General features: G+C 46.8%; 1 protein-coding gene across 3 annotated transcripts in view; it reads right to left on the bottom strand.

The window, feature by feature from the left end:
- The window catches only part of RAP1GAP2 (RAP1 GTPase activating protein 2), a 193,939-nt gene that overhangs the window by 140,065 nt on the left and 41,152 nt on the right, over positions 1-12,722 (bottom strand). For all 3 annotated transcript variants that reach the window (XM_082201232.1, XM_082201236.1, XM_082201233.1), the window contains one exon: positions 4,414-4,449. In XM_082201232.1, the coding sequence (XP_082057358.1) occupies positions 4,414-4,449 (36 nt within the window). The remainder of the gene's footprint in view (positions 1-4,413; positions 4,450-12,722) is intronic.

Genomic DNA, 12,722 nt, shown 5'->3' with positions numbered 1-12,722 from the left:
GAGAGATTTTACTTTCTTGGGCTCCATGATCAGTGCAGATGGTGACAGCAGTCACGAAATTAAAAGACGCCTGCTCCTTGGGAGAAAGGCGATGGCAAACCTAGACAACATCTTAAAAAGCAGAGACACCACCTTGCCAACAAAGGTCCGTATAGTAAAAGCCATGGTTTTCCCAGTAGTGATGTATGGAAGTGAGAGCTGGACCATAAAGAAGGCTGATCGCCGAAGAATTGATGCTTTTGAATTATGGTGCTGGAGGAGACTCTTGAGAGTCCCATGGACTGCAAGAAGATCAAACCTCTCCATTCTGAAGGAAATCAGCCCTGAGCGCTCACTGGAAGGACAGATCGTGAAGCTGAGGCTCCAATACTTTGGCCACCTCATGAGAAGAGAAGACTCCCTGGAAAAGACCCTGATGTTGGGAAAGATGGAGGGCACAAGGAGAAGGGGACGACAGAGAATGAGATGGTTGGATGGTGTTCTTGAAGCTACCAGCATGAGTTTGATCAAACTGCGGGACGCAGTGGAGGACAGAAGTGCCTGGCGTGCTCTGGTCCATGGGGTCACGAAGAGTCGGACACGACTAAACGACTAAACAACAGGCACCATGTTAATTGCATCAATGGCTCTTGAAAAGCAGCCAGATGATTTTCAAGGTCCAGTTTGCTGGCATCTCTAGTTAAAAGAACCAGGTATTTAGGTGAAGCCGGTCAGAGGAGGACAACACTGAGATAGATTGCAAAATAGCTTGACTTAGCAGAAAGCATCTCTCAAACACATCCTTCCCTGCTCCGACCATAAATACAAGTAAAGCCGTCATCAGCGGGGGTGGCAGATGGAAATTGTTTTCAAATTCAAATGGCCCAAGAGAACAACATAGCTCTTTAAAGGAAAAAGAAAAAAAAGTCAGGGCTGTGATTGAGAGGGACAACGCGGAGCAATAGCCCCAAGCCAGGAATGTTATTGCTTTTTTGTTCATTGACTCATCCAGGATGTGACGAAACCAATCTCGACGCAGGAATCGCAGGAGGCATCAGACAGCGTTGCCAGCCTGTGCGTCAGCTTAATGAGGAAGAGCTGACAGTCTGTCAAACTGTCACACAGAGGGCAAATATTGTTCTTGGAGAACCAAAGCGTCAAGCGCTGTGCGGGGAGATCATAAAGAAACGGTTGACAGGACATCGATGGCAATCGACTAGATGGTGGAGGGGAAAGATGTAGCTCTGCGGATGTTGCTGAACTCATTCCCATCATCTCTGAACGTTTGGCCATAGCTGTAGCCCGACAAGATCCGGAGGCTCACAGATCCATCACTGGATGGAGAACAGGCACGGGAAGCAAGCAGGCGGAGGCGCTGACTTGCACCCAACAGCATGTGTTGTTGTTGTTTTATTAGAAGAATTTCATTTATAGAAAGATAGAGCAGCACAAGAAAAAGTGGGTGAGAATGAAAAAGAGGGTGGAAATACTGTTACACTTCCATACATTAGTAAATAGATATGCATAAGTTTATTATCCTAATACACACATGTGATGTCATGTGCGCATTGCGCACTGTGCGCAAGACGTCACATCATTGGGAGGATGCTGAGCACAGATTTTCAATGGTTTCAATGGCCAGCGGCTCCTCCTCTCTTGTGCTCAGAAGGAGACGGCCACTGAAGCCACACTGCATTCGGCTTCACACTTAGCCTCCTCCATCCTGTCAACATTGAGGAAGATGCCTTCACCCTATACAGGTGGTGACAGTGCAACCAGCCCAGGTACTGACAGCTGGGGATATTTGCGGGTCTCAGAACCAGACAAAGTCAAACTCAACCTTCCACAACCCCAGGACCTCCAGATATCCTTGGACTACAGCTCCCATCATCCCTGCGCAACGGCCATTGTGGCTGTAGCTCATGGGAGTCTTAACAACATCAGGAAGGGACCTGGTTGGGAAAGGGTGTTCTACCTTGGTGCAGAAATTAATGAAACAAATTGCTACAACAGGGGGTTGGGAAATGCTCTCTAGGTGTGTTCTGCTTTGCAGAGGACAGTCCTCTGTGTGAAAGACTGCTAGGTCAAACTCCACCACACACACACCCCCAGACCACTTGAGAATTGCTGAGAGTCCTGGAGTACCAATCAATGATTTTTCTGCTGGCTGCTTGGCAATTCTAATATGCTATGCTAGATGTCGTGGTCCTGAATGAAGCTGTTTCACGGACCAGGCTTTCGGAACCTCTGTTCAAGAGCGTTCCTTTCTTGTTCCCACAAAGCGAAAATTGTATGATTCCTACAGCCTACTGCCCAAGCCTCACTTCAAACGGAAAAGGGCTGAATTGGATATAATTGTTCAGAACATGAATCACCTCGGCCTTTGGAAGGGGGCTGCAGGAGGTGGAGGGTGGAGAGAGAAATAACCAGGCGTACCGAGATTAAAAATAGTGCAGCGGCAGAAATGAAAACAAAACAGGGGCAGAAGGCAGCATTCCGGTTTCCCCTTCCCGCTTGGAGTTGCCAGGAGCTGGCAGCTTCTATGGCTACATTTGGTCCATGGTAAAAGCAATTTCTCCTTCCCAGGTCTACATAGGAAGCTGCCTTATACACAGTCAGTCTCCGCGGTCCATCTAACTCGTTATTGTTAACACTGATTGGCAGTGATTGTGCACGGTTTCCAGACTTTCCCAGCCCTACCTTGTGATGCAACCAGGGATTGAACCTGGGACCCTCTGCATGCAAAGCAGATGCTCTAACCACTAAGCTACACCACCCTTCCCATCCAGACTCATGTTCCCTGGCCTCAATCCTCCCTGTGGCTCAGAGGAGGCATCATCTGGAGAAGGGGTTTCTCCAATTTTAAGACCTTCCAGGCCAAAGTATGCAGCTTTACCCAACTCATCAGACACCGAGGGCAGCCCAGGATGCAGTCCTCACCACCCCAAAGCCATAGAAGTCAACGGGTGCAAAATCAAGCAATAGCCGAACGAGAGCTCCTTGGTATGGGGGCATGTTAACGGCAGGTCCAGACCAGCCAGGTTTCAGTAGACATCTCCCGGAATGAGTTCCAGTCATCACCTGCGCTGATGATCTGTCCAGGGTCCTGAAAGACCATGCTTTTTGCCTTCACTGATCCTAATCAGCCTGCTACCTTGACCCTGTCCTATCAGAAGTGACTGTGCCATAAGCAAGCCAGAAGAGCTCTGCTGGATCAGGCCAGAGGCCCATCTACTCCAAGACTCTGCTCTCACAGTGGCCAACCAGAAATGAAACTGGAGAGGGGGAAGACTGCAAGCAGGTCGTGTGCACAGCAACACTCTCCTCACCTGCAGATCCAGCACCTCGCTGCCTCTGACAGTGGGAGGAAAAAATTGTGGCTACTGGCCATTAATGTCCACGAACTTGCATTTCTAAACCCTCTTTTAAAGCCAGCCAAGCCATCTTGAACACTGCTGCTCTGAGGTCCTCTTTGTGGGCTTCCCAGAGGGCATCTGGTTGGCCGCTGTGAGAATAGGATGCTGGACCTTTAGCCTGATACTGAAAGGGGATTTGGCCATCACACACACACATGCAAAATGGCTCTAAGGAAAATCATGCTCCCAGATTCCACCCTTGGGGCTAGGAACCTCGTTTGCCAATGGTTTTCCATTGTTTCGGACAAGGGACCTTCCCAGCTCCCATTGGAGATGTAGGGCGTTGACCCTGGGACCTTCTGCATACAAAGGAGATGTTTTACCCCTGAGCTATAGCCCTTCCCTGAGCTACTTTGTGTCTATCGAGGACATTGTTGAAAGCACTAGTGGCAGTTCACTTCCTTGGGCAAATAGCAGGTAAAGATGTCTGAGAATTCCAGTGAAAATGGAAAACGGAATAGAAATTGCTGCCATTTGTGTGTGAATCGGTGGTCAGAAATGAAAACCAGTGTTGTTGTTTTCCCATTGTTCTGACATTTCCTTCACATCGAAATGAACTTAAGTTACGTAAATAGTTAACTCTACAACTTGTGTTGAAGAGCAGACAGCAAGGCAAATAACATAGTATTTTGTAGACACTGAACTGGAATGAACGGAGCAGTGATTGTAAGGAATACAGGTTGGAACGGACAGAGCTGCCTCCTTACAACTGTCCCACCCCTCCAATTTCATTTTGGTTCGTTTTTATATATAAACAAAGACAAAAGAAAGTAAGGCACAACCGAATGAGTAACAACCAGCCAGCTATTTCAGTGGGACCACTTATATAAAGCTTCCATCAAGTCCAAGAACATAAGATCACCCGCTGTTTACCAGCTTTGCAAGCATATCGAAGAAGAAAGAGAAGCACGCCTTGTAGGAAAGAGGCCATCATAAGCCTCCCAGAAAACTTATTATCACATGGGATGGCAACCAAGCAGTGTAAAGAATGAATTAGATAAAATAATCAATTACTCACTTGATCTTCAGGCTTGCAAGCATGGTTTTGTCAATCCTGGAAAAGATGAGGGGTGGGAGGGAGAGAATGTTAAGCAGATTGTTCTTCTTGTTACTTTTATTGGTAAGATATCCCTCATTTCCTGCATTTTTTGGCCGAAAAGCAGGCCCCGTGGTGTGTATTCCAACACCACACCTACAAGGGCGGGAAATGGGGATGGGTCCTCAATTCATCATCATAAAAATAAAATCAAGATTTGAGGGTTGTTGTTGTTTTAAGATCCAGTTTCTAGTTCATAGAAGCAGTGGGATATGAATGAAAAATATGGGAAGAACTGAAAGCAACCATCTCGCAAGCTTGATATTCGGAAGCAATGGATAGGATTTCCAAGGCTGCAGAAAGCAAGGCTTTAATGCCCTAGAAAGTCTTTTTTCCCCACCTACTCATGACTAGAGGAATGAACATTAACGATGCCCCAAAGGTAGGGTGGCCACCCAGTTTTCAAAACTCTTAAATCAATAGGGATGAAATCCTGCCCAGGTGTAAATCTCATTTAAATTCTGTGCTTAATTCAAAGGAAGCATCTATAGGATTGCATTGTTGCAGAGTACCCCCTACAGTTGTTTAGTCAGAAAGCCATCACATTATATTCAGTCGAGTGAACTCCCAGTGGCTGTGTGTGTGTGTGTGTGTGTGTGTGTGTGTGTGTGTGTAGGACTGCAGACTTAAATTAGTTAAGACAGAGTACAGGGTGGCGCTGAGGGTTAAACCACAGAGCCTAGGACTTGCCGATCAGAAGGTTGGCGGTTCGAAACCCCTCGACAGGGTGAGCTCCCGTTGCTTTGTCCCTGCTACTGCCAACCTAGCAGTTCAAAAGTACGTCAAAGTGCAAGTAGATAAATAGGTACCACTCCAGCGGGAAGGTAAACGGTGTTTCCGTGCGCTGCTCTGGTTCGCCAGAAGCGGCTTAGTCATGCTGGCCACATGACCCGGAAGCTGTACGCCGGCTCCCTCAGCCAATAAAGCGAGATGAGCACCACAACCCCAGAGTCGGTCACGACTGGACCTAATGGTCAGGGGTACCTTTGCCTTTACCTTTACAGGTGAATAGAAAGAAAACATTCTGGGGCAACCCAGTCAGATGGGCAACTTATAATTGTTGTTGTTGTTGCTGCTGCTAATTGGGTAATGAAATCTCTGGCCTTCCAAATGTTGCTGGACTCCAATCCCATCATCATTGACCATTGGCTTTGCTGGCTGGGGTGATGGGAGTTGGAATCCAGTAACCTCTGCTAAGCCACAGGTAGCTTTGGGGGAGAAATTCAGTCCAGTTCACATTTCAAGCCAAACTACCAAATCTGCACTTTCCAAACAGCTGTCCTTCAAACTTCTCCGAATTTTGCAATGCCGTTCTCCAGCCAAGTAATGCATACAAAAAAATGCATATACTGGGGTGCCAGTATAAATGCATATGTCTGTGCAAAATAGCAACATGCTGTATAGTAGGGAACACTGCTTTGCCCAAAACAAAAGTGTATATTAGGCAAAATGGAATACCTGCATGTGTTGATTAGTAACAATTTGCACTAGAGTATTGATGATTTTTCATGAGGACTTCTTTTTAAGGGGGAGGGGACACAGACTGATGTGGAAATGTGAAGAAGTAGACTTAAGGTTGGAGAGAACAGTAATAGATAGATTGTCTCATCCAGCCCAGTTTCTCCAGCCCATTTTAGATATTGTGTTGCATGTCTCCTAGCAGCGAGATATGAACGGCCTTTGTTTTCCTATGTGAGAAATAAAGCAGAAGGCCTCTGAGTTGTTGTTGTGTTTTTTTTAAAAAAAAACATACCTGTGGGTGGTTGGCTCTGAGTCCTTGTATTAAAATAGTTTTTTTAAAAATCTACTCCAATAAATTGGCAGCACCTTTAACTCAAAGCTGTGGTTTTTTTTTACGCAAACACATAAACACAAAAATAAAAATGATGTAACCAGGCTGCAATGATGTTCCTGTCTCCTTTGAGACCCATTTAAGATGGACACCTTCCCTACATTTTGTTGTAACATATTGCATTATTTCGCTACGCACCATTGCTGGTTTTTCTGGTTTTTAAAATGGCTTTCGAGACTGTGTGTGTCTGTGTGTGCATGGTGAGAGAATCCTTGTTGGATGAACCTTTTTATAGATGAAAATGAGCTCAGGGAGTTGTAGAGAGAACAAGGCTGTTGCCCTCCTTATGAAACGAAGAAGCAAATGAAAGATTTATCGTGCAAAATTACAGTTTAGATTTCACAGCAGTGGACCTGTGGGTTGGAGGGTGGGGATATCTGCTACCAGTTGCCATTTCTTCACCCAAGAAAACCTAGATCACCCACAGGAAGCCAGAGTTTCACTCTGACCAAGCTGATGGGAAGGGAGGGGTTGTTTTTCAACAACAGCCCTGACGGAGGTGGCCTGCAAATGCACAAAGTCTTTTGCAGGTGGCCTAGAAGAGTCACACTAAGGCTATATTTAAAGCCATACATTTAAAGCCACTTTAAACAGCCATGGCTTCCCCACCAAAGAATTATGGGAATTGTTATAGGTGCTAAGGGTTGCGAGGAGGCCCCTATTCCCACCACAGAGCTATACAATTTCCAGAGATCCCTAAGAAGAGGTTAAAGCACTCTGAGAATTGTAGCTCTGGGAAGATGGCAAAAGACAGCTGAATGCTAGTTTCCGTATTGGTTCAAGAAGCGCAGATCAAGTAGTTTCTTTTAAAAATGCAAGCAAAACTGAATCTTTCTCCAATAAGGCTGAATGCAGGAAGATCCCAGAGAGAGAAGTCACTTCATCATAACTTAAACTAAGGAATTTGCTGCACTACCATTAGATGCAGCAATGCACACCGACATGGATAGCTTTAAAGGGGGAGTCAGCAAATGTATGGGTGATAAGACTATCTATGGCTGCTAGACACAATGGCTATGTAGTAGTTCCACTACCAGAGACAGCATGTCTTCAAGCACCAATTTCTGGGGAGCATGGATGGGGAGCGGGGTTACACATCCAGAATCTTCTCCCAAGTATCTATTTGTGAGAAAAGGATGCTGGCTTGTATCTAGCAGGGCTTTTTATCTGACCCAGATCAAACGGATTCCAATTGTCCTTATGGGGGCTACGTAGACCAAAGAGCCGACTCTAGTGTATGGGCCAGTTGGCTTCATCACTGGTGGCTGGTTCCGATTGGGACTGGTAGGTTGGAAGGCAGGGAGGTCAATAGTAGGTGGCGCCAGAGACAATGGCAAGCAGAGCCAACTCGTTGTCCCCACCCTCCTCCTCCCTGCTTGGTTTTACAAAGGCAACACTGAGACTTAAGGAGGAGAGAAATTACCGGCAGGGCCAACCCCCTCCCCCCACCGCCAGCTGGTTGGAAGTAAGGAGGTGGGCAGGTAGGGGTAGCTAAGCACCTCCACTGCCTTGTGCATTCCCTGTCCTGTGCAGGCCCAGAAATCAATGCTAAAAGCACCAAATTTCTCACGGTAATGGGTGTGACCAACCACTCCACCCAGACAAAAGCACATTTAGCAAGATAGCCAAGATAAGAGCTGTTCTGCCAACCGCTTCCTTTTCAGTAAACACACAGAGACAGACTTTCCTGTACTTGAACTCAGCACTCGAGAATACTGTGCATTTGCAGCCAACACGCTGATTCATAGGTCTGAGCTACTCTGGCACAAGTTCCCATGCTGATGGTTGCTTTTTTTCACTCTCCCCTTCCCTTAATTTAGTGACTGTTCGTTTTATATATTTCTAGGTCATCTATTAATGCAAAAGCATTCTCAAGGCAGCTTACATGCAAAAGATAAAATACAAGATAAAGGACTGCAGTAGTGGAGTGGTCTTTTTTTCTTTTTTCTTTTTTTTATCATGACTACTAAACAGCCAGCCTGAAATACGAACCTCTTCAAAGAAAAGGAAAGACGTATCCAGACCCGGCTTGATCATTTTCTTCATTCTCTAACTTTCTCTGTGCTAATCTTTCAGACAATAGTAAGACTCAGACACATCACCTAGGAAACATAGACATCTGCCTTATCCTGAATCAGACCATTGGTCCATGGAGCTCAGTACTGTCTACACTGACTGGTAGCAGCTCTGCAGAATTTCTGACAGGCTCTTCTCACAGCTCTAGATAGCAACTCCAGAGATTGTACTTTTGCATGCAAAGAAATTGATGACGTGGTTTGTAGCCAACATGCAAGAAAGTAGTGGTGACCTTCTCATGTTCATTGGCAAATGGGTGGGCCGGCTCCAATGGTGGAAGGGGCTTAAGTCACTGTGAGCAAGACCCTTTCTGTCCCTGTCTCTTTCTCTGTGTCCCTATAGTTCTTTCTCCTTTTTCCCCCAACACGAAATTTTAGGCACATGGAATCAGGCTCTTTCCTTTTCAATAGCATTACAAGCTGGAGGCATGACAGGTCATGGGTTGTAACCAGTGCTAGTCCTACTCATTGAAGCAGATGGGCATGGCCAACTTGACTCCATTAATTTCACTTGGTCTACTCTGAGTAAAACTTCATTGGATACGACCCTAGGCCTGTTGTCCAAAGACAAGCACACCGAAAGCACAGTGGCTTGAGCTGTATCTGTGATCAAAACTTGCAAGTTTTGCATTTAAAAATGGTGAATGCCCAAGAAATGTAATTCAAGCTCCCGAGCATTTTGTTTCCTTGGGCAATGAAGTGTCTCAGCTCCATGGCAGAGCATGTCCCTTAGGGGGAAAGGTCACATGTTCAATTAGGGACAGGCAAATCTGCCAGTTTGGGGATTTCTCCATTACACATTTTCACAACCGTATGTTCATTTCATCAAAGCTCCATATCAGTTTGTGAATTATTATTATTTCAAGTCCTCCTGGAAACCCATCAGCATTTGAGTGCAAATCCCTCCTAAAGCAACACATTTCTGTCTGCAGTTTTGCCTAACGTGCACTTTTTTTGCAAAGCAGATTTCCCTAACAGAATGCCTTCTTTGTGTGTTATTTTCATGAACGCCTCCACTGCATCGCCTTGCACACTTTCCCCTGGTGTATGCATTCACTTGGGCTGAGAACTGCAGTGCAAAATTCAGAGAAGTGAGAATGTTGAAGGGCAGGCGTGTTACCGGTGTTTTTTCTGGAATGTGAGAATCAGGTAGGTTCGCATTTAAAAGCGAGCAGAATCAAATTCCTCACCCATCCTCAAGTTCATCTCCCGACATCTCCAGGCAGAGCTAGAGAAAGGACTCCCCACGGAGGACCTTAAGGTCTACAAATAACAACACTTTGGAGGTCCCGAGCCTCAAGGTAGTTAGACTGGTCTCACCTAGGGCCAGGGCCTTTTCTGTACTGGCCCCAACTTGGTGGAACACTCTGTCACAAGAGACCAGGGCCCTGCGGGATTTGACATCTTTCCACAGGGCCTGCAAGATGGAGCTGTTCCGCCTGGCCTTTGGTTTGGACTCAGTCTGACCCTTATGTTTCCCTCTCCTTATGATTTTGATTTATGGGCTACTACTAAAATGAGGCTGCATTTTAAATTGTATTTTAACTCATATTTTAACCCATATTTTAATTAACTTTTTTTCTTCTATTACATTTTATTGTAATTTTATTGTTGTTAGCCGCCCTGAGCCCGGTTCTGGCTGGGGAGGGCAGGGTATAAAAATTATTATTATTATTATTATTATTATTATTATTATTATTATTACCTAGGTTCCTGGAGTGTCCATGTAAAATCTCCAGGCACAGTCATTATTGTGGAACTGTTTCGTCACCCATGAAATTTGGGGTGGGAGGAGACATAGGAATCAGACCATTGGTCAATCTACATTAGTACTGTCCACACTGGCTGGCAGCAGCTCTCCAAGGTTTCAGGCTTGAATCCCAGCCGTACCTGGAGGTGCCAAGAATCGAACCTGGGACCTCATGCATGTGAGGCAGACACATTGCTTCTGAGCTATGTGACTTTCAGGCATTGTCCACAATACAACAGTCATATTTTACCCCCAAAGAATATTGCTGGGCGTGACAGGAAGTAGTAGCGATCCTTCTTCTGTTCTTCGGTGATTAAGAAAGAAGGGGGGAAAACCCCTCGGTTATCTTTAAAAAGAGAAGCCAAACAAACATCTGAAAAGTCCCCCCACTGCCCAATATTTGGCTGAGGCCCATCACTAGTGCAGACAGCAACGTGAAAGATGAGACGAAGCCCAGTTTTGAAATGAGGAAGCTTCTTCTGTTCCTTCTTAAGAAGAACAATGAGGAAGAGGCAGAGGTCAGTGGTAGATCACCTGATTTGCATGTAGCCCATCTCAGGCTCAGTCCCCAGCATCCCCAGGTGGCGTGGGGTGGGCAGCAGTGGCCGCGGACCCGAGTGCAAATTCTGAAGGGCACAACTAGACCGCAGCAATCCCAAAGGTGCTGCAAGACTGGGAGTGAGGTTGCTCCCTTTTTTTGGGCCAGCAATGCATGGCGCAGGTGTCTCCTGGGCAGCCAGGTGGGCTGTGAGTGGAGACAGGATGCAGCCGGCCAGGCCTTCCCCTTCTAGAGTGGAGCCCCCTCGCAATGCCTGCCCCAGCGTGCTTCTAAAGGCCACTTGTAAGAAACTGCAGGGTGGGCAAGTTGCAGTTGCGTGTCAAGACCCCGAAACCACCCCCTCGTTGAAGAATAACATGCACAAGGACACAGATATTAAGTTAATGTTATTGGGCTAATTTTGGCCACAACTTTACTGATTCCAGAATGTGAGCGGTATTGGCTTAGGCATTGAATGAACCCGACTATATCTGACTCCTGCCCGTTGTGCAGTGTCTGGTAAGGGTAAACCACCAGAAGGGGGAGCCCCGTAGATGCAGACCAACTCGAGCTCCCCCGGCTGTTCCCATCGGGGTCGTGTCATGGCCCTAGCCCCGCCCCGGGCTTCAGACAAGATCCACACCCCCAGATTCCTTTAACGGGATACTCTTAAGCTTGGAGGGGAGGTGATGGCCACACCTCCCACCAGCCAGCGGATTGGCTGGCCGGTTGCTGACATGGCCAGGATCCCTGGGCAACATGGGACTTTGTCCCACGCCCCCGGAGGAGAGTGGGTGGCCACGTGGTCCACCGCAACTCCTCCCCACGGTGAAGTGGAGCGGACTTGTGCTGCCCATAACTAACTACCTAGGCACAGGTAGGCAATGTGATGCCTTCACAATGTGCTTGGACTCCGGTTCCCATCCAACCTAGTCAACATGGCAAGCAGACAGCGATTGTATTAGTTGGAGGTGTGACGTTAACGTATGAGAGTGCTGGAGGTGAAATAGTTAAACAGGCTACCCAATCAGAACCCAGGGGGTGGAGTCAGAGGGACTATAAAACCAGTTCTGGGAGGGGCAAAGGGGAAGTTCGTTGGGAGTTGGGTGGTTGGTTGGAGTGGGAGTGAATTGGGATAGAGTCTGTGGGTAGGTTGAGTTAGTGTAGCGAAATAAGCTGAGTCAGGAACAATTAGGAGCTGGGAAGACAAGTAAATATCTGAGAGGTGGTTTAGTGAGTGAGAGCAGGTAGCGGAAGTTATAGGTCTGAATAGGCACCCCATGATTGTAATTGACCGATACTGTTTATGAAACCACACGCTTGTTAAACTGCAATAAATAAACAGAAGTTTATGTTCCAATTTAACGCTGACTGGACTCAATATTGTACCAGGTAGGGCCTGGGTGGTGGCAGTGAGAAATAAAGTGGTGGCACAGGGATCAATAGACGGTGAAACATCTGGGGACCCTGTGTGATCGCCACAGAAGGGCATCGTGTTGGCTTAGGGTCTTCCCATAGGGAGATCTGGTTGGCTGCTGTGAGAACAATATGCCAAACTAGATGAGACACTGGCCTGATCCGGCATTAGGGGGTCAACAGAATTTGGATGGGTCAAGCCTTCCGTGCAAAATCCAAGGATTCTCCCTCCACCCTTTGTTGAAAGAGGTGGGCAGAGTAGATACCAAAAGCCTCTGCACTGCAAAGGCTCTCTCTCTCTCTCTCTCTCTCTCTCAGTGCTCAAAGATCAGGGGCTCCTTCCTCTTCCTTCCACCTTCCCTCTTCCAGTGCCAAAGATAAACACTCACAAACTTACACAGAAAAACCTCAACATCATACAGATTAGGGTAATGTGTGCACATTTGAGCCATGTGGTGTTAAGTCCTCCTGAATGTGAGGATGCATTTCAGGTGTGGGTGGGTGTGGGTGTGTTATTGTGCTGGATTTCCTGAGTACAACGCTAGCGCTTCTACCCTGGAGTCCAACCACCTTCGTCGCACTGCATTCATTACCTGTTGC

This window comes from Podarcis vaucheri (genome assembly GCF_965113315.1).
Source record: "Podarcis vaucheri genome assembly, chromosome: 15".
In the NCBI taxonomy this organism is placed as follows: domain Eukaryota; kingdom Metazoa; phylum Chordata; class Lepidosauria; order Squamata; family Lacertidae; genus Podarcis; species Podarcis vaucheri.
Note: the sequence above shows the minus strand (reverse complement) of the source record. Positions and strands in the feature narration are given on the sequence as shown.